General features: G+C 41.5%; 2 protein-coding genes across 2 annotated transcripts in view; one reads left to right on the top strand and one right to left on the bottom strand.

Moving 5' to 3' along the window:
• The window catches only part of BIG (auxin transport protein (BIG)), a 30,336-nt gene extending 16,383 nt beyond the window's left edge, over positions 1-13,953 (top strand). The window contains exons 7-15 of the mRNA XM_077358366.1: positions 600-834; positions 1,075-5,667; positions 5,754-5,976; positions 6,249-6,653; positions 7,924-8,067; positions 8,621-9,646; positions 10,345-10,845; positions 12,566-12,965; positions 13,248-13,953. Coding sequence (XP_077214481.1) covers positions 600-834; positions 1,075-5,667; positions 5,754-5,976; positions 6,249-6,653; positions 7,924-8,067; positions 8,621-9,646; positions 10,345-10,845; positions 12,566-12,965; positions 13,248-13,654 — 7,934 coding nt within the window. The 3' untranslated portion in view covers positions 13,655-13,953. The remainder of the gene's footprint in view (positions 1-599; positions 835-1,074; positions 5,668-5,753; positions 5,977-6,248; positions 6,654-7,923; positions 8,068-8,620; positions 9,647-10,344; positions 10,846-12,565; positions 12,966-13,247) is intronic.
• A 5,110-nt stretch (positions 13,954-19,063) lies between these two features.
• Positions 19,064-20,327, bottom strand: LOC143850748 (uncharacterized). The gene has a single exon (XM_077359995.1). The coding sequence runs from the start codon at positions 20,100-20,102 to the stop codon at positions 19,293-19,295; it is 810 nt and encodes a 269-aa protein (XP_077216110.1). The 5' UTR covers positions 20,103-20,327; the 3' UTR covers positions 19,064-19,292.
• Positions 20,328-21,016: the final 689 nt, after the last annotated feature.

Raw genomic sequence — 21,016 nt, 5'->3', positions numbered from 1 at the left:
TAACAGTAAAAAAATTAGCATGTGGTTTTGTTTAGTTTGGTTTATATTTATTTCTCCTGGTAAGCAAAGTCTTTTAAAGCGGGGTGACCTCAGAATCAAGGCTGCCCATGTTGGTGGATTGCCTTGTCTGACATCTAGTGTATTGTTCAAATGAAACCAATGTTGAAAAACTGAGGACTTTTCTCGAACTGAATTGGTGATTGGTTGACTTGGAGAAGTCATGCGTTGACTAGTTAAATCTTCAAGCTGGGTGCTTCAAGAGTCCCTTGTGAGTTGTGAGTTGTTTCCAAGATGAGTTAAAGCCTTCAGAGTTGCTGAACATTAGTCCTGGCCGAATCAAGTTTTCGGTCGGCCCACTTTTTGTGCATTGGCTTGAAGTTGCGAATAATTGTTCTGGGAACCTGTGTGCAATTGACTGTTTTTCGAAATGAAGTTGTATTCTTACCTATGCGTTTATTGCTTAAATGACCTTCCAATTATAGGCCACATTGTAGATTGCATTCTTTGATCATATCAAAATTATCTTTCAGTGGCTTTTTCTTCTCAGTTAGGAGAGCACCAATTATCCTGGCTTGGTTTACATTGTTTTTCGCTTGTAGGCTCTCGGGTTGTGGATGGACTGATGCAAGTTCTCTGGGGGATTTTGGACTTGGAGCAACCTGACACACAAACTATAAACAACATTGTCATACCCTCCGTGGAACTAATCTACAGTTATGCTGAATGCCTGGCTTTACATGGAAATGATGCAACTAGTCGTTCTGTCGCACCTGCTGTTGTACTACTTAGAAAGCTACTTTTTGCTCCTTATGAAGCAGTTCAAACTTCAAGCAGGTTTTTTCTATTATTGTATTCTTCATTTATTGTCTCTTAGGCCCTGTTCATTCGAGATTGTGACAACCGATTGTGGTCCCCAAACCTATTATTGGACTCAAAATTACATTATTTTTTAGTCCAATAATCGGTTGAAAGGCTCACAATCAGTTGTCACAATCTCAAACGAACAGGACCTTAGTTGTTAGCCTACCTTTTGCATGTTTATTATTAGGGCAACTGACTTGTTTCTTTTTTCAGCTTGGCTATATCGTCAAGATTGCTTCAAGTTCCATTTCCAAAGCAGACTATGCTTGCTACGGATGATGTTGTAGACAACACTGTATCAGCCGCTGTGCCTTCAGATATTTCTGGTGCAACTGGTGGAAATACCCAGGTCATGATTGAAGAAGATTCAACAACATCATCTGTTCAATACTGCTGTGATGGCTGCTCAACTGTTCCTATACTCCGACGCCGTTGGCATTGTAATGTTTGCCCGGATTTTGATTTATGTGAGGCCTGTTATGAAGTAATGGATGCAGATCGGCTCCCTCCACCACATTCTAGAGATCACCCTATGTCAGCAATCCCTATTGAAGTTGATTCACTTGGTGGAGATGGCAGTGAAATTCAGTTCACCATGGATGAGTTAAGTGATACAGGCCTGTTGCCAGTCGCTGCTGATATCAACATGCAGAGCTCTCCTCCATCAATTCATCTATTGGAACCTAATGAAAGCGGAGAATTTCCACCTTCTGTGACTGATCAGAGAATAGTATCAATTTCTGCTTCAAAGCGGGCGGTTAACTCTCTGCTTCTTCGCGAGCTTGTTGCAGAGCTCAAAGGATGGATGGAAACAACTTCTGGGATTCACGCTATCCCTGTTATGCAGCTGTTTTACAGATTATCCTCTGCAGTGGGTGGACCATTTATGGATAGCTCAAAACCTGAAATCTTTGATCTGGAAAAATTTATTAAATGGTTCTTGGATGAGATCAATCTGAACAAACCTCTTGCAGCCAAAACCCGTTCCTCTTTTGGGGAAGTCATTATACTTGTTTTCATGTACTTCACCTTAATGCTTCGAAACTGGCATCAACCTGGCAGTGACAGTTCTCTACCACGATCACTTGTCATTAGCGATTCACAAGATAAAGGGGTTGTCCATCTTCCATCTTCCACTTCAGCTACTCCATCTTCCATTGGCGACCAAGAGAAAAATGAGTTTTCTTCCCAGTTGGTCCGAGCCTGCTCCTGTCTAAGGCAGCAAGCTTTTGTGAATTACCTTATGGACATTTTGCAACAGTTGGTGCATGTTTTTAAGTCCCCACCTGTAAATCCTGAGACTCATGGCTTAACCCCTGGTACTGGATGTGGTGCTCTACTAACAGTCCGAAGAGAGTTACCCGCTGAAAACTTTTCTCCTTTCTTTTCAGATTCATATGCAAAAGCTCACCGCGCAGATTTCTTCATGGACTATCACCGGCTATTGTTAGAGAACACTTTTCGTCTCGTGTACAGCTTGGTTCGACCAGAAAAGCAAGACAAGTCTGTGGAAAAGGATAAGCAAGAAAAGTCTGTGTACAAGACTTCCACCGGTAAGGATTTGAAGCTAGATGGTTATCAGGATGTTCTCTGCAGCTACATCAATAATCCACATACAACATTTGTGAGGAGGTATGCAAGAAGGCTTTTTCTACATTTATGTGGCAGCAAAACCCATTATTACAATGTCAGAGATGCTTGGCAGTTATCAAGTGAGGTTAAGAAGCTTTACAAACTTGTAAATAAATCTGGTGGCTTTCAAAATCCTGCCCCATATGAGAGAGGCGTTAAACTAGTTAAGTGTTTGTCAGCTATATCTGAAGTAGCCGGAGCCAGGCCTCGGAATTGGCAAAAATATTGCTCAAGGCATGGAGATGTTCTGTCCTTTTTGATGAATGGGGTATTCTATTTTGGTGAAGAGTCTATAATCCAGACTCTTAAACTTTTGAATTTGGCCTTTTACACAGGAAAAGACATGGGGCATTCCATGCATAAAGCTGAAGCTGGAGATGCCGGAACAAGCACTAACAAAGCAGGGACACAGTCTTCTTCAGATTCAAAGAAGAAGAAAAAAAATGAGGAAGGAAATGAAACTAGTACGGAGAAATCTTGTCTGGATATGGAGCAGGCTGTTGAAATCTTCAGTGACAAGGATGGGGGTATTTTAAGGCGTTTCATTGATTCCTTTTTACTAGAATGGAACTCAGCTGCTGTCCGTGTTGAAGCCAAATGTGTTCTTTATGGTATCTGGCATCATGGAAAACAGTCGTTCAAGGAGATTTTGTTAATGGCACTCTTACAGAAAGTTAAATGTCTACCTATGTATGGCCAGAACATTGTTGAGTACACTGAACTCTTAACCTGGCTGTTGGGTAAGGTGCCTGATGCTAATTCAAAGCAACAAGACGCCGAACTTGCGACTCGATGTCTGACTTCAGATGTGGTAAAGCGTATCTTTGAGACACTTCACTCACAAAATGAGCAATTGGCTAATCATCCTAACTCACGTATTTATAACACTTTGAGTGGTTTGGTGGAATTTGATGGATACTATCTTGAAAGTGAGCCTTGTGTGGCCTGTAGCTGCCCAGAGGTGCCTTACAGCCGGATAAAGCTAGAAAGTCTGAAATCCGAGACAAAGTTCACTGACAACCGTATAATTGTTAAATGCACTGGAAGCTATACTATACAGACTGTGACCATGAATGTCCATGATGCTCGTAAGTCAAAATCAGTCAAAGTTTTAAATTTATATTACAACAACAGGCCTGTAACTGACTTATCAGAATTGAAGAACAATTGGTCCTTGTGGAAGCGTGCAAAGAGTTGCCATCTTGCTTTCAACCAAACAGAGCTAAAAGTAGAGTTTCCTATTCCAATCACTGCTTGCAATTTCATGATTGAGCTTGACTCCTTTTATGACAATCTTCAAGCTTCCTCTCTCGAGTCCTTGCAGTGCCCCCGTTGCAGCCGGTCTGTCACTGATAAGCATGGTATTTGTGGCAATTGTCATGAAAATGCATATCAATGCAGACAATGTCGTAATATAAATTATGAGAATCTTGATTCTTTTCTTTGCAATGAGTGTGGGTACTGCAAGTATGGCCGTTTTGAATTCAATTTTATGGCAAAGCCGAGTTTCTTATTTGATAACATGGAGAATGATGAGGATATGAAAAAAGGGTTGGCAGCTATCGAATCAGAATCAGAAAATGCTCATAGGAGATATCAACAACTTTTGGGGTACAAGAAACCTTTGCTTAAGCTAGTCGCAAGCATTGGTGAGAATGAAATTGACTCACAACAGAAGGATTCAGTCCAGCAGATAATGGTTTCTTTGCCTGGCCCTTCATGTAAGATAAACCGTAAAATTGCTGCTCTTGGTTTGCTGTATGGTGAGAAATGCAAAGCAGCTTTTGACTCTGTCAGCAAAAGTGTCCAGACACTTCAAGGGCTTCGTCGGGTTTTGATGAGATATCTCCACCAGAAACATTCTGATAATACAGTTTCTTCATCGATGTTTGCAGTCCCAAGGTCACCAAATAACTGTTATGGTTGCGCCACTACATTTGTTACCCAGTGTCTGGAGCTGTTACAAGTTTTGTCAAAGCATACAAACTGTAAGAAACAGCTTGTTGCTGCCGGTGTCCTGTCTGAGTTATTTGAAAATAATATTCACCAGGGTCCTAAAACAGCCCGCATACAGGCAAGATCAGTTCTCTGTGCCTTCTCTGAAGGTGATACAAATGCTGTGGCTGAATTAAACAGTTTAATACAGAAGAAAGTCATGTATTGCCTTGAGCACCATCGTTCCATGGACATTGCCCTGGCCACTTGTGAGGAGTTGCTATTACTTTCAGAGACATGTTCTGTGGCTGATGAATTTTGGGAAGCAAGGTTACGTGTTGCCTTTCAGTTGTTGTTTTCTTCCATCAAACTGGGTGCTAGGCATCCCGCCATCTCTGAGCATGTTATTCTTCCCTGTTTGAGGATTATATCTCAAGCATGTACTCCTCCAAAGCCTGATGCAGTGGACAAAGAACAAGGAATGGGAAAGCCAACTTTTGTTCCACAGCTCAAGGATAACAACAATGTAAACCCCTTGATACCTTTGAGTGGCCCTGCAAATGGGAGTACAAAGTCCGCATCTGAGTTGTCAGAAAAACATTTGGATAGCTGTCAGAAGAGTCAGGATATCCAATTATTAAGCTATTCCGAATGGGACAAGGGAGCTTCATATCTTGATTTCATCAGGAGACAGTACAAAGTCTCACAGGCCGTTAAATCTACTGTGCAAGGGTCTCGACGAGACCCGCAGAGGTTTGATTACCTGGCACTTAAATATGCACTTAGGTGGAAACGCCGTGCTTGTAAAACGACAGCTAAGAGTGACTTCTCCGCTTTTGAGCTGGGGTCCTGGGTATCAGAATTGGTATTGAGTGCTTGCTCGCAATCGATCCGGTTAGAGATGTGCACACTGATTAGTTTACTTTGTCAACAGAGTTCATCTAGACGGTTTGGGTTACTCAACCTAATCATGGAGCTGTTGCCGGCCACTCTGTCTGTTGGTGAAAGTGCTGCAGAATATTTTGAATTACTCTTCAGGATGATAGAATCGGAAGATGCGCGATTTTTCTTGGCTGCAAAGGGATGTCTAACTACAATATGTAGATTGGTAACTCAAGAGGTGGGTAATGTTGAGTCACAAGAGAGGAGCCTTCACATAGACATATCACAGGGATTCATTCTTCATAAGCTTATTGAGCTCCTCAGCAAATTTCTTGAGGTTCCCAATATCCGATCCAGGTATATGCGCACTTCATTCTATATGTGAATTATGTTCCCTGCACCTTTTCCTCTACATCCATTAACCGATTCGATTTTGATGCTAGATTCATTCGAGACGAGCTACTGTCTCAAGTACTGGAGGCTCTTCTTGTCATTCGGGGCCTGATAGTGCAGAAGACAAAATTGATTAGTGATTGCAATAAACTTCTGAAAGACCTTCTAGATAGTCTTCTGCTTGAGAGCACTGAAAATAAACGGCATTTCATTCGGGCCTGCATCTCTGGTCTTCAGAACCATGTAGAGGAAGGAAAAGGGCGAACTTCTCTGGTATGGATGGGGTTATTATTTAGACTCTGCATCTGTTGAAAGTCGCTAGCTAGAATCTTGGTTTTTTTTAATATTTAGATGATTGAAAACTTCAATATGTTTTCATTTACACATTTTATGCATGTTCTCTACACGATGCTATTTCCTATTTTCGAACAACAATCATTTACATGACTTATTTTTTCTAGAATTGAACAACTCTTAGATGTTTCACCATTAAACATAGAGTAGATGATTTTATGTTGTAGTTGATCTATTTCTCATGTCTGCAGTTTATTTTGGAGCAACTCTGTAATATTATCTGTCCTTCAAAACCAGAGCCCGTGTATCTTTTGATTCTGAACAAGGCCCACACCCAAGAAGAGTTTATCAGGGGATCAATGACTAAGAATCCTTATTCCAGTACTGAGATTGGTCCACTGATGCGAGATGTCAAGAATAAAATTTGCCATCAGTTGGACCTCTTAGGTCTTCTAGAAGATGACTATGGCATGGAGTTACTAGTAGCTGGCAACATAATTTCTCTTGATCTGAGCATTTCTCAAGTTTATGAACAAGTCTGGAAGAAACCGCATAGTCAATCATCAAATACTATGGGCAGTGCTGCTTTAGTATCGTCTGGTGGATTTGCACCTATCACAGAGTGCTCACCTATGACTGTGACATACAGGCTTCAGGTTTGTTCTCCGTACAAATTTGTATTTTTTTATTTCAGATTATGTGGTTCTTATTTGGATTCTCCGGTGTGCTTATGTTGTTTTTTGAATAAGATAGCAATTTTATTAAGAAAATATAAAATTACATAGGAAGACCATTGGGCTACGAAGATCATTGGGCTACACACGGCCAGAATACACTTGGGCCTTGCCACCCTTGATTAAGCTAGGTTACCGGCATGGTCATTGGCACTCCTAGCATTAAGTCTAACATGACAATACTCTCTCTCTCTCTCTCTCTCTCTCTCTCTCTATATATATATATATATATATATATATATATATATATATATATATATATATATATATATATATATAGAGAGAGAGAGAGAGAGAGAGAGAGAGAGAAACAGAGAGACAGAGACAGAGACACACACACAATTATATCTAAACTATTGAAGGTTTGGGTCAAGTATCAGATGGGAATAGGTAAAGAAATTAGGTTGACAAGAAGAGTGAATGGGTTAAAAAGGACTGGGTATGGGTATAGGACGGACTGTTATCATTTAAAGAAGGTTATAACAGATCTGTCACAAATATCTCCGATATTTTCAAAACATAGCATTTTTATCACGAGATTTTTATAAAACGACAAAACCCCGAACTAATCCCGAAATTTTAAAAATATAGCGATATTTTCGTTTTTATCATAAAATATCCCAATAATATCACAATATTAGAGTGAATATCAGTGGTTCCTGATGGTTCAACAGGTTTGCAGACAATTTTTAAAATTTTAAAATATTCATTATTTGTGAAACCACATTGATCCAAGGCCATTAACGTCTTACCTTAAATTTAGTGGTGAATGGAACAGGTGTAATTAACTTTTTAGAAATCTCTCTCTGCACCAATAAGTACTTTATAATGAAAATTGTTGATTCAGCAGATATATTTTGTCTTTTTGTTAACTGATGCTTTATTTGAGCTGTAGAAGTTGAAGTTAATCAGAAGTTTTTGGCCTGTACATGGAGTATATACTTGTATTCCTGTTTGTTTCCCCATTTTTCCCTGTGGGATTTTTTAATACAGCCCATGCACTCAACGCTTGTCCATGTGTTTGCCAAATCAATGTGCTGTTCGTATTTGTCATCATTGAAGGCTCAAAGCTCATGCTGTGCATGTTGGTTAAAGTAGTTTGCCTGCACTCTGGTCCAAATAGGTCATATTGGTTTTTTTTTTTTTTTTTGAATGGCGTTAAAAAAATAGTTCATATTGTTAATCTTGGCAGGGATTAGATGGTGAAGCTACTGAGCCGATGATTAAGGAACTGGAGGAGGAAAGGGAGGAATCTCAGGATCCTGAAATTGAGTTTGCAATAGCAGGTGCTGTTCGAGAGTGTGGTGGGCTCGAAATTATTTTGAGTTTGATACAGGTGTGTAGCTATACCTTGTTATCTTTGATACTAGAAGTTCTATTTTCTAATTTAGTTACTTCCTATTTTAAGTTTTATTTTTAGTTTCAAGGTCTTTTGCTATACTTTTTAAGTTTCATTTGCAGGTGCCCTGATTTTTTCCGCAGTACCTTTTTTATGCTTAGATCTGGGGGTTTTTTCAGTTATTGTTCGGGTGATTTTACCTGTTTAGTGTAATGAGGGTTTCATCTAGGGTCTAAGGATTTTTCCCTAGGTTAATTCTGCTGTTATTTAAGTGGTCAGGAAATCATTCAGTCTCTACGAGCACCTTCATATCCTTCTATATCTGATTCATTATCTTTGTCCGCCAGAATTTTCTTGAATATCCCAGTGGTGTTGTACTGCTGTTTCGAGTGTTTTGGAAGTAAATTTGTTTCATTTTGGTTTTTGTTATTGATTTGTGGATGGAGTACCATTTTTTATGGAGAGTTCTTCTATTTCTTCAGCAACAGAGGTTTAGTTCTTAAACATCTGTACGTTCTTTCTATCCTAACATTTACTTTGTCATCAACAGCGTTTGCGTGACGATGAGTTGAAGTCTAACCAAGAAGAGTTAGGTTCAGTGCTCAATCTTCTCATGTACTGTTGCAAGATAAGAGAGAATAGGCGGGCCTTGTTAAGGCTAGGTGCTTTGGGCCTGCTCTTAGAGACAGCCAGGCGTGCCTTTTCTGTAGATGCCATGGAGCCAGCTGAAGGGATTCTTTTGATCGTCGAGAGCCTAACAATGGAAGCTAATGAGAGTGATATTGGCATTAATGAGAGTGTCCTCACGGTCACAAATGAAGAGACTGGTGCTGGAGAACAAGCCAAGAAAATAGTCCTCATGTTCTTGGAAAGACTTTGCCACCCTTCAGGTATCAAAAAGTCAAACAAGCAGCAGAGAAACAACGAGATGGTGGCAAGGATCTTGCCTTACTTGACTTATGGAGTACCGGCTGCAATGGAAGCACTCATCCGGCACTTTGATCCTTACTTGCAAGACTGGGGGGAATTTGATAGGCTGCAGAAGCAACATCAGGACAACCCAAAGGATGAGACCCTGGCTCAGCAAGCAGCCAAGCAGAGATTCGCATTGGAGAACTTTGTCAGAGTTTCGGAATCACTCAAGACGAGTTCCTGTGGGGAGAGATTGAAGGACATTATTCTAGAGAAGGGGATTACTCAGGTTGCCGTAGCACACTTGAGAGAGAGATTTGCATTTGCAGGGCAGGCTGGGTTTAAATCGAGTACAGAGTGGGCATCTGGATTAAAATTGCCATCAGTCCCGCCGATATTGTCCATGCTGAGAGGACTGTCAAGGGGCCATTTAGCTACTCAGGTTTGTATTGACGAGGGAGGGATCTTACCCTTGCTTCATGCCTTGGAGGGGGTTTCTGGTGAAAATGGGATAGGTGCAAGGGCTGAAAACTTATTAGACACACTATGTGATAAAGAGGGAAAGGGGGACGGGTTCCTAGGGAAGAAGGTGCATATGTTGCGACATGCCACCAGAGATGAAATGCGACGGAGGGCCCTGAGGAAGCGGGAAGAGTTGCTCCAGGTATTTTTATGTTCAAAATCTATGGTATATACATGGGTTTTGCTTTCATATTTTCTTTCTAATGGCTCTACGTAAATTACCATGTTATCTGTGAAATAAAAGTTTACAAGATCTCCTGGTTACCTCAAACTGAAACATGTTTTCTGCTGAAAATATACCTGAATTTGTGTTGATTTTTCCTATATACCATTGGATTTGAATTAACCCCACTCTGCCACTGGTTATGCATATGCTTTTGTTTAGTGAAAGACCATCGTGAAAATTTCTAAAGCAACTGTTAGATTCTAGTTAAGTCTTACATATACTTCATGCATTGATTATGAACTCATTCTTGATTTTGTAAAAATGTGTACTTGCTTCCTTTTCTTTGGAATATAATCACAGAAATGTACTGCTACCCGTTCTTGTGCTGCTATTTGTTGGTTTAAAAAGTAATACAAGTTGTCAAGTAGACTGCCTTTGCTATGACACTTCTAGTATATAAACTCTTCCTAACTCCAGTTCCATATGAAAATCCTTGGTTTCTTCCAATATAACTGAATATGATGGTACCTTCCATTCACCAGTGGGTTGTTCTTGGATGCCATGTTCTGTTTTACTGTGTCTACATTTTACTTAGCTATAGAACAGGAGAAAAAGCTTGTCTTTCTCTTTGTTATAATCCAACTGATATGTGTTCATCTACTGTGACTGTATAGGGGCTTGGAATGAGACAGGAAGTAGCTTCGGATGGGGGTGAGCGCATTGTTGTTTCACAACCTATCATCGAAGGCTTCGAAGATGTGGAAGAGGAGGATGGTCTCGCGTGCATGGTATGCCGAGAGGGATACAGTTTGAAGCCTAATGATATGTTGGGGATTTACTCTTACAGCAAAAGAGTGCATCTGGGTGTTGGTACTTCTGGAAGTGCCCGTGGAGATTGTGTTTACACAACTGTCAGCCATTTCAACATTATACATTTCCAGTGCCATCTGGAGGCGAAGCGTGCAGATGCTGCTCTCAAGAATCCAAAGAAAGAGTGGGAAGGAGCTACACTAAGAAACAATGAGACCCTCTGCAACTGCATATTCCCCTTGAGGGGTCCATCGGTTCCTCTGCCACAGTATGCCCGCTGTGTTGACCAATACTGGGATAATCTCAACAACCTTGGGCGGGCAGATGGGAGCCGGCTCCGGTTGTTAACTTACGACATAGTTCTGGTACGGATCTTTTTCTTTTTCTTTTCCTTCTATATTTGGGTGTTCATTTTGTTCATGATATCCGTTCTGAAATTTGCAGATGCTAATCAGTAGCATGCCTAGAAAATTTCTAAATGGATGAGACGATTCCCGTCTTTTTCACATCTAACAAGAAAAAATAGTCATACTAGCTAGGCCCGGCATATGATCAATAAAACTTGGCTAGAAATCCAACTGAAATCCCCAGCTTCAGTTGAAAGCCTAGGATCTCTTTCCACTCTAGCAAACATAATCCACCACGTCCGTTGGCATATATTTGAGCATATCAAAATGAAAGAGAGATAGATCTGCTATTGAGACTTAATATCCATGAAACACACACCAATGTAGTAAAAAATTGAAAGTATTCGTTTTAGTTTTCTATGAATATCTGCTTCCAAAAGTGTTGATTTTTTGAAAAAAAAGAGGAAATGATGCTCGTAGTACCTTGTTTTGATAATGCACTCCTCTGTTTGTTGTACACTTTCCTAATTATCTAGTAACGCCTGTTACAGCTCCCAAGCCCTATCCACGGCCAATAAAAAATGGCTAATAAAGTGGAAGAATGGCATTCTATGTTACATGAATTCCTTCTAGATTGGCAAAGAATCCGTGTCAGACACGTCTCGGATTCCGATACTTCAAGATTCTTTGAGACACTTCTAGATCTCTTTTTTTTGTTTTTTTTTTCCTGAATGCTACTGCCATAACTTTACAATTACAGCATGTTTTGAGTTTTACCCATCCAAATAGTAAATTTCTTAATTGGAAATAAAACATTATATCTATGTTGTCTATTAAAAGTTTCATTATATTACTTGTTATATTCATATTATTATGTAAAAACATTAAAATTTGAGAATTGATTAAATTATTTAAGCGAATCCACGAATCGTTCTTTTTGAGGTTTGCCGAATCCGACACTCGATACCCGTGTCAGATTCCGACACTCGTATCAGTGCTGATGCAACGTAGATACCATTACTTACACTTTCGTAATAAGGGAGTACCCGTACCATTTATCCTTAAAAATCTCCTATGCTCCCTGCTATTTTCTGGAAATATCTGGCAACCTGAATTATATTGGTTCTCCATTTGTTGATGCATCTGAAAAATAAGGCGTTGAAGTCTCCCCATTTCTGTGTTTAATTTAAATCCCATATGAAAATTAGTATCAGAATCCCTTTGAGAAATAACACTCAGAAACTAGTAGTAACTCCAAATGCTTAAGCTGTTGGAGATGGTGTTATTTAATCTTTTATTCTTTTAACACTCCCCATCACGTGTGGCCCCTCTTTTGGGTTTGGCCTACACGTGGCACACTTGTGGCCTCTCTTTTGGGTTTTTGGCCATTGCATGTCGATTTTTGCCCTGCAAGAGGTTTGAACTCGGGACCTTTTGCTTTGATATGATGTGAAACAACCAGTTACTCCAAAAGCTTAAGCTATTGGAGAAGTCGTTATTTAATATTGTATACTTTAACAATCACATGTTTCAATAATTTTATAATTGTATTTCTTCTGTATACAGTATCAATTCTTCTAACAATCACATGTTTCAATAATTTTATAATTGTATTTCTTCTGTATACAGTATCAACTCTTCTAACAATCACATGTTTCAATAATTTTATAATTGTATTTCTTCTGTATACAGTATTAATTCTTCTGTTTTCCCATGTCTATATGGTTTGCATATACAGATGTTAGCCCGATTTGCAACCGGCGCTTTATTCAATGCAGACTGCAAAGGCGGAGGAAAGGAAAGCAATTCTCGATTTCTTCCTTTCATGATCCAAATGGCCCGTCACCTTCTCGACCAAGGAAGCTCGACCCAGCGCCGAGCCATGGCCAAGTCTGTAATGGCCTACTTAGCTTCCATATCAGACACTAAACCTTCTGCTCAATCTGGAATCCGCCCTTCTTCTGGAACTGAAGAGACCGTCCAGTTTATGATGGTTAACTCGCTCCTTTCCGAATCTTACGAAGATTGGTTACAGCACCGCCGTGCCTTCTTGCAGCGCGGGATATACCATGCTTACATGCAGCACACGCATGGCCGCTCCACACTCCGACTCGAGTCATCCGCCGTTAAGTCTGAAGGTAGTAAGCTTAAGCTGTTAGAAATCTTGTTAATCAATCATTTATACTTCAACACTCCCTCTCACGTGTGGTCCCTCGTCTTATTTTGGGTTGGCCTTACACGTGGCACATGTGGCCCCTCTTTTGGGTCGCGCCCATACATGTGGGTTTTTAATATCAAAGAGTTGTGAAACCCAAGACCGGCCGTGGGGCAATAGCTCTGATACCATATTTAACAACCAATTACTCCAAAAGCTTAAGGTGTTAAAGATAGTGTTATTTAATCATTTATGCTTTCAACAGGTAGTAGCAGCGAGAATCTCTCGACCGATGCGGGCGGGAACAATCTCTTTCCTATAGTTCAATCGATGCTGGTTTACACAGGCTTGGTCGAGCAGCTACAGAGGTTTTTCAAGGTCAGCAGCAAGTCGGCCAGTGGGGTTGCAAAAAGAGCTGAAGGGACGTCGGCAGAGTCAGAGGGGGATGCCGCTTTGGAAGGGTGGGAAGTGGTGATGAAAGAAAGAGTGGTGAATGTGAAGGAGATGGTTGGGTTCTCAAAGGAGTTATTGGCATGGCTCGAGGAAATGAACTCGGCTGCAGACTTGCAGGAGGCATTCGACATCATGGGAGCTCTGAGCGACGTCTTGTCTGGTGGGTTTTCTCGGTGCGAGGAGTTTGTTCAGGCAGCGATTGTTGCCGGAAAAAGCTAAGGATACTGAAATTCCGGGCTTTGATTGACTGTAGTGTACAAAAAAAAAGGGGACTTCGTATAGGGAAAGTTCCCCTAGTACTGTTCACTGTATTTTCCCTTAATTTTATTTTTATTTTTTTTCCAATGGGGGAGTTGCATTTTACTAAAGAATGCCAGCATTTCACAAGCTGTAACAAATAGAGAGAGATTTTTGCCTAATGAAGTGAGCCCGTGAAAGAGATACATTAGAGAAGCAATCCAATCGGTCGGATTTCCACCTCATGCGTAGTGATAAATAAAAGGGAGATGATTTTTCCACCCCCTTTTGCTCTTCCTGTTTGGATGCCGAGAAGATTTTGATTTGGATTTATCACATTTGCAGCCCTTTTTGCATTGTGAATTGGATCCAAATCAAAATTAGGCACTGTCAGCTTTGGATTTTGAGCAATTATTTTCAGTCCAAAACTGTTTATTGGGGAGTGAAAATTGTGTTTAATTTTGAGCCGAATAATTAGTTTTGGTCAAGGGGCCATTTGGATATGCAGATTTTAGAATCCAGGTTTTAGTTTGGAAACAGTGTAAAAGAGGGGTCATGATCAAGCTGTTGTATGTTGGATTTTAAGTTGGAAATCCAGGTTTTAGAAACCTCTCCCCCGTCCTGAGATTTCTAACCTGGGACGATCTCCTGCTCTCTTGCTATCTGAAAGATGGGTGAGAAATTAGAAAACGATGGCTGGTCTCTTTCTTCTCTCATCTCCCATCTACAATTTTGAGGAAATCCAAGATTCTAAAATGTGCACACCCAAACGGCCCCTCTAAAAAAGAACACAATTCTGGTCTCAAAATTGTGTTAATGCTTTTCATTGTGCTTGATCAAAGGTCTTCATTGTGCTTGATCAAAGGTCTGGAATCATCTGATGACAATGAAAAGTAGAATAAGCTAGACTTGCGATGGCCAACAGCATCGAGAAAATACATATGCCCTGTTTGTTTTGGAGATTATTGGACTCATACCTGTTCGTTTGAGATTGTGCCAACCCGATTATATGCTCCAAACCAATTATTGGACTCAAAATTAAACGTAATTTTGAGTCCAATAATTGGTTTAGGCTACAATCGGTTGTCACAATCTATAATCTTGGACTCACAATCAGTTCTCAAAATATGGGAAATACGATCCCAAAATCCAATACAAACAGTGACTATTAAATTCTGGGCGCTGATATTCCCCCCTTGACGGCTGGCTAACGTTAAACGTTAGGATATGTCACTTTCCCACCATCGGACCGGTCTCTCTCTCTCTCCACACACACACACAACTGGAACAGTTAGTGGGCCCAACAGAAACCGTTGGTGGAATGGTGGGCCCATCTTTAAACAACGTAGGCCCCGCCCATACCACCGTAGGATAATCCAAACCGTCCATTTGATGGGCCATAAACGTAAGTAGGTTGCGTCCCAAAATATCACTTCCATAGGCTGATCCTGGCCCTCCGATCTAAATAGACACTACATCTTACGCAACCGCTATGGATTGTAGGGTTGTGATCATCATGATTTTGGGGGCACAACCTATTTACATTGTGGCCCATCAAATGAATGGTTTGGATCATTCTATGGAGTTGGTCGTAAAGTAACATTAAGGCCCGTCCACAACATAGGACGATCCAAGCCGTCCATGGTTTGGATAATCCTATGGAGTTGGTCGTACAGTAACATTAAGGCCCAATCGTAGGCCCCACCGATTTTTTTCAAATTGAAGCGTACCGTCCACAACATAGGATGATCCAAGCCGTCCATGGTTTGGATCCTCCTATGGTGTGGTTCGTACAGTAACATTAAGGCCCAATTTAGGCCCCACCCATATTTTTGAAAACGAAGTGTACCGTCCAGACCATAGGATGATCCGAGCCGTCCATTTGATGGGCCATAACGTAAATGGGTTGTGCCCCCAAAAGGGTTGGCCCATCAAATGAATGGTTTGGATCATCATGTGGTCGTACAGTAACATTAAGGCCCGTCCACAACATAGGATGATCCAAGCCGTCCATGGTTTGGATAATCCTATGGAGTTGGTCGTACAGTAACATTAAGGCCCAATCGTAGGCCCCACCGATATTTTTCAAATTGAAGCATACCGTCCACAACATAGGATGATCCAAGCCGTCCATGGTTTGGATCATCCTACGGTGTGGTTCGTACCAATTTAGGCCCCACCCAGATTTTTGAAAATGAAGTGTACCGTCCAGACCATAGGATGATCCGAGCCGTCCATTTGATGGGCCACAATGTAAATAGGTTGTGCCTCAAAAATCATTTCCCTAGGATGATCACAACCCTACAATCTATAGAGGTTGTATAAGATGTAGTTTCTATTTAGATCGGAGGGCTAGGATCCCCCTATGGAAAAATATTTTGGGACGCAACCTATTTACGTCTATGGCCCATCAAATGGACGGTTTGGATTATCCTATGGTGTGGTATGGGAGGGGGCCTACGTTGTTCAAAGATGGGCCCACCAACTGTTCCGGTTGTGTGTGTGTGGAGAGAGAGAGAGAGACCGGTCAAATGGTGGGAATACGTTAGCCAGCCGTCAAGGGGGCCTACACTTTACTTCATAGTTTAAAGTTCAAATTCAGGAAAATTTGACAATCCAAATGTTAGGAAAATGGAAAATGGAAAATGAAAAGAAATAGACGAAACTTTGAAAAAAAGAAAAGCCCAAGGATCTTTTCCATGAGATTTTTTAACAATTTAGGAGATATTACTGAATTAATGGTAAAAAATTGCACTAGGTAAATTCAAAGGATTTTGAATGATTCTAGATTTTCAAAGTTTTGAATGATTCTAAATTTTCAACTCTTCGGAGTTTTATTTTTGTTAGGGGTAAAATCGGTATTCCCGGTACCGACCTTCGTTTCAACCCCATGAACAAGACCCGCTTAACATAAATCCGTACCGGGAAATCATCGGTACTGACCCAACTCTCCCGCCAAATCCGTACTACGCGCCCCGTTTGAAAAACCGCTCCCGCTATCAGTACCGACTCTCAAGCGCGTCAGACACGACCGCGAATATCCAGCCATCAAGCAACTAATTCGGGTGACTATTGCGCTAAATACGCCCTGTACAAATTTAAAGATTTCCGACAAGGCTACCACCCTCCATCTCCGCCCAGAATTCCAGGGAATCACGCCCCCACGATTGTAATTGCCGCCCATCACGCCCTACGTGGACAAAAGTAAGGGCATGACTAGCGTCGTGAACATCGTGGGTCTCCTCTCCTATAAAAGGGTGTTTGGGGGTCCCACGTGAAAGCAAAATAGTCCCACATCGGAAAAGTGTAACGATGTGGATGATCTTAATATGGGAGAATGGGCTCCCTCCCCTTAACGGCTAGCTTTTGAGGGCGAGTTCTACTCAGGGCCCAACAAGTGGTATCAGAGCCGGGTACGTGGTAACCCTGATTTAGCCTCTGAGGATGGAATCATCGGGGTTCGCTTTTGAGGGCGAGTTCTATCCGGGGCCCAACAAGTGGTATCAGAGCCAGGCACGTGGTAACCCCGGTTTAGCCTCTGAGGATGGAAATATCCTTGGGGTTCCCATAAGGGAGAACCCCAAGGGAAAATGGGTTCCCTCCCCTTAACAGCTAGCTTTTTAGTGCGAATTCTACTCAGGTCCCAACAAAGGGCACCTACGCACTCAAGCAAAGGGATTGAACCCAATCTTTCTCGGTATCGCTGGTAACTCGTCATGTCTCTCACTTCTTCTCACTATCTATGTTGCCCATCTCTTACTCTTACTCTTACTCTTACTCTTACTTGAGGGTCGAAGTGGCCGCCCGGAGCCACAATTCCGGGCCCACTAACGCTTTTTCTGTGAGCACAGGATTTTGGACGCCATCAATTTTTAACAGATCTGAATCAGATCCAACATTGATCCGACTGTTTTCTGTATAGTCAGATAACAGAATTAATCTGAGGAGGCGAAAAGAAGTAATCAAGGGGAAGTTCTGAGAAAAGATCACCCATATGGTTGGTCCCGCTGGAGGGGTGGGGTCCAGCCAGTGCACGCGCACAATCGCACATGCAGGCATGCAGCTAGAGAATCCCATCCTAATCGTAATACGCACCAACGATGAGGCCCCATGTTGACGTCGTACCTCACTAAAACACTCAACATTAGGGCTGCAACTTGAGCCGGGTAAAACCCGACCCGCATCGACCCGACCCGAAAATAGCCTGGGTCGGGTTGATGTTTCTTGGGTCTTGGGTCGAGCCGGGTTTAGATTAAAAAAGCCCGCATGAATCTCGGGTCGAGCCGGGTTTGAAGGGGCCCGACCCGACCCGACCCGAGATACTTTAAGTTTTATAATACGTAAAAGCAAAAAACGTAAAAGCAAAAACAGGGACTCTTTCCAAAAACGTATTATACTTAAATTTTATAATACTCTCCCTAATCAGCAAAAGAAAATTAGTATTTAATCATCCCTTTATTTTCTTCTTTGATTATTTTAGTGCTAAACCAAAAACAGGGACTCTTTCATAAACGTATTATACTTAAGTTTTATAATACTCTCCCTAATCAGCAAAAGAAAATTAGTATTTAATCATCCCTTTATTTTCTTCTTTGATTATTTTAGTGCTAAACTTTTTAGCCTTCTGTTTCCCTTGTTATGTGCTATGGGCGAGTCTGATTCTAAAGATACCTTTCATCTTTAGAATAGTTCTAAACAGTGGTTTCATGGTTCTTATAGCCGGAGGCAGAGTTTCGTCCTCCTATGTCTGAAGTTGTCCAAGCATTGGTCCGATTAATGCAAAGGGCAAGCATAGTCAAAAGGCGTTCGACTGATGAATTAAGGTTCTCATATAATATCCCGGATCATGAGGTGGCGGATATGTCCTTCTAAGTGTCCGAGGTTAAAGCTAAATGCCGTTCTTATGACTTCTTCCAATTTTGTATGCTTGCCTAATAATTGTTAGTTTGTCTGCTCTCACTGAGGACCAACTTGTTGAGGTAGTTCCTTGGACAGGCTCTATCTAAGAACTGTGTTTACAACATCACTTTGTAGGTTCTTGCCAAACAAGAGTTTTTCTTAAAAAATTGCGTCAACGTGAAAAAACCCGACCCGACCCGACCCGACCCGAGATTTATCATGGGTAGGGCCGGGTTTGGGTCTCGTGGGTTTTCCGGAAAAAAACCCGACCCGACCCGACCCGAGATATTTCTCGGGTTGGGTTGGGTTCTTCAAAACCCGACCCGCCCGACCCGAGTTGCAGCCCTACTCAACATCAGGACAAAAGTACTAAAACTAATGGCATTCCGCCTGTTGTAGCGGAGTGGTCCCAATCTCCTGCCTCCATACTCGCCACGTCATCAGCCGGTGTAATTATCAAAATCTGTATAATTTGATTAGAAGACAATAACGAACTAATAATCACAAAATAACATATAATTAAGAGAAGAAACATTAAAACGGAGAAATATCCACAGTTGGAAGACAAAGCCAAACACATTAAAAAAAAAAAAAAAAAAAAAAACTTGAAAAAAAGAAAAAAGTAAAGATAAACATTTACATATTCATATTTTCTCCCCTTTTTTTTTTTTTTTAAGTTAACCATATATGCAATTACAAAAAGAAAAAAAGAAAAAGAAAATTAGGGAAGATAGAGAGAGGTATCGTTTTCTATCCAGTGATTCTGACCCCAGTAGTAGACTTGATCGATGGAACCAGGCAAATTGAAGAGACCTTGGTCGCCGTTAGTCTGCCATTCTAACGGCGTTAGACCGCCGTTAATCATCCTGTTCTGAACTGGAGGGAACTCTGCAGTAATTGACTGATCGATAAACCCTGCCGTTTGTTCCTGGATCTTGAGTTCTTCAACCATGCTCGTCATATTATGTTGATTCTCCTGCTGGAGACGGAAAGGTGAGAGATCGGAGAAATTTAACCCTAGAATTGACGGATTTGAAACATTCATCAAGCTTGTGAAGCTCGCCGGAAAGATGCCGGAATCCGATGCTTCCGCCAAATTCTCCGGGTTATTGCTAGGGTTTTCAGAAGGTAAGAGGCTAGAAGAAGGAAAATTGAACAGAGCGGAGCTAGACGAAGCTGATGCCTCAGTTGTGGTCGCGGCCGTGAGACTAGAACTCTCGCTACTAGAATGCGAAGAAGATTTGCGATCTTTCTGCAGATCAGATGAGGATTTTGCCTTTGATCTCTTGTTTTTCCGGCATCCACCTCCTACCGGAACGTTCCGGAGAACTCCGCCTTTTGTCCAGTATCTTCGACAGCTTTTGCAGAAATATCGAGGCTGAGAGAGATTGTAGTTGTTGTAGTAGCAGAATTTCGTGTTTAGCGAATCGCAGCGAGGACATTTCAGTGCCTGATTCGCATGTGGACGCATGCGCCGGTCTCCGGAGAAAATCCGGCCATTTCCGCTCGCCATTGATCGGAGATCTTGCATTCTTCGATACTCCTAAAATCTAGAGGAAAAAGTAGAAAAATTCACGGTAGAATTCTGCCAAATGTTGGGGAGAAGGACGGAGAGGAGGGATTCAGGTTGTTCTAGAGTCTAGTCACTGGTTTTCCGGCGGATTTCTCGCCGGGAATTAGGCATATTGATCTCTCTTTCTCTGAAAATCTGAGAGCAAATCATGGCTTCTTCATATCATATCCATATACCGTAGCAAATATCAGCCACTGGTGAAATTACATATGCACCCTCGTGTCACTATTTCGTGACAGTGAGGAAGCGTGGGGCTGAACATTGTACCGAACACGTGGCAGAAAATGGAAGAGTTCCTGCAGTGGGCCCCACCAAGCAACTGTAATATGAAAGTTGTTGCGACTCGATGGATTTTAACATCAGTAACAAAAATTAAATAAAATAAGAATAAGTGTGGGGTCAGCTTCTGACAAGACTGGGTCAACAATTTCAAAGATAGGGGTTTTGGAAGGCATTTTCAATTGAGGTAGGGGTTAGTTTGTCAATTCGGCTTAACGACTCACCTCCGTACGTCCGTGGAAGTAAATTAGCCGTCGGATTTTGATATGTGAACGGCTAATGTACGCTGTCTGCTACATCATCTTCTTGTCGGCCACAAGCAGTTTGCGCGTGGTTCACGAAAAGCCACGTTGCGGATTCTAATTGGTCAAAAGTCAATGATTGTTGGCAGTGGAGTTTCCGTACGGCAATTCTGAACAACTCTGTTGCTACTGTCTGAACCTTTTCATCAAACCTGGTTCGGAAAATAATTAATCAATTGTACAGTAAAATCGCTGAATTTGATGAATATCTCCGATGCAACTAACATGATCTCCGTGTGAATCAACGGATCAGATCACAGCGGCCATACTCCCTTTTTAGCATCTTTCATT

This window comes from Tasmannia lanceolata, unplaced genomic scaffold, assembly GCF_043159265.1.
Source record: "Tasmannia lanceolata isolate RefF3 unplaced genomic scaffold, GAP_Taslan_0.1 ptg000018l, whole genome shotgun sequence".
NCBI classification, from domain to species: Eukaryota; Viridiplantae; Streptophyta; class Magnoliopsida; order Canellales; family Winteraceae; genus Tasmannia; species Tasmannia lanceolata.
This window is presented reverse-complemented; position numbering and strand designations above follow the sequence as displayed.

Excerpts from the sequence above, each read along its gene's own strand:
- LOC143850748 (XM_077359995.1), bottom strand. The coding sequence starts at position 20,102 with ATGCAAGATCTCCGATCAATGGCGAGCGGAAATGGCCGGATTTTCTCC.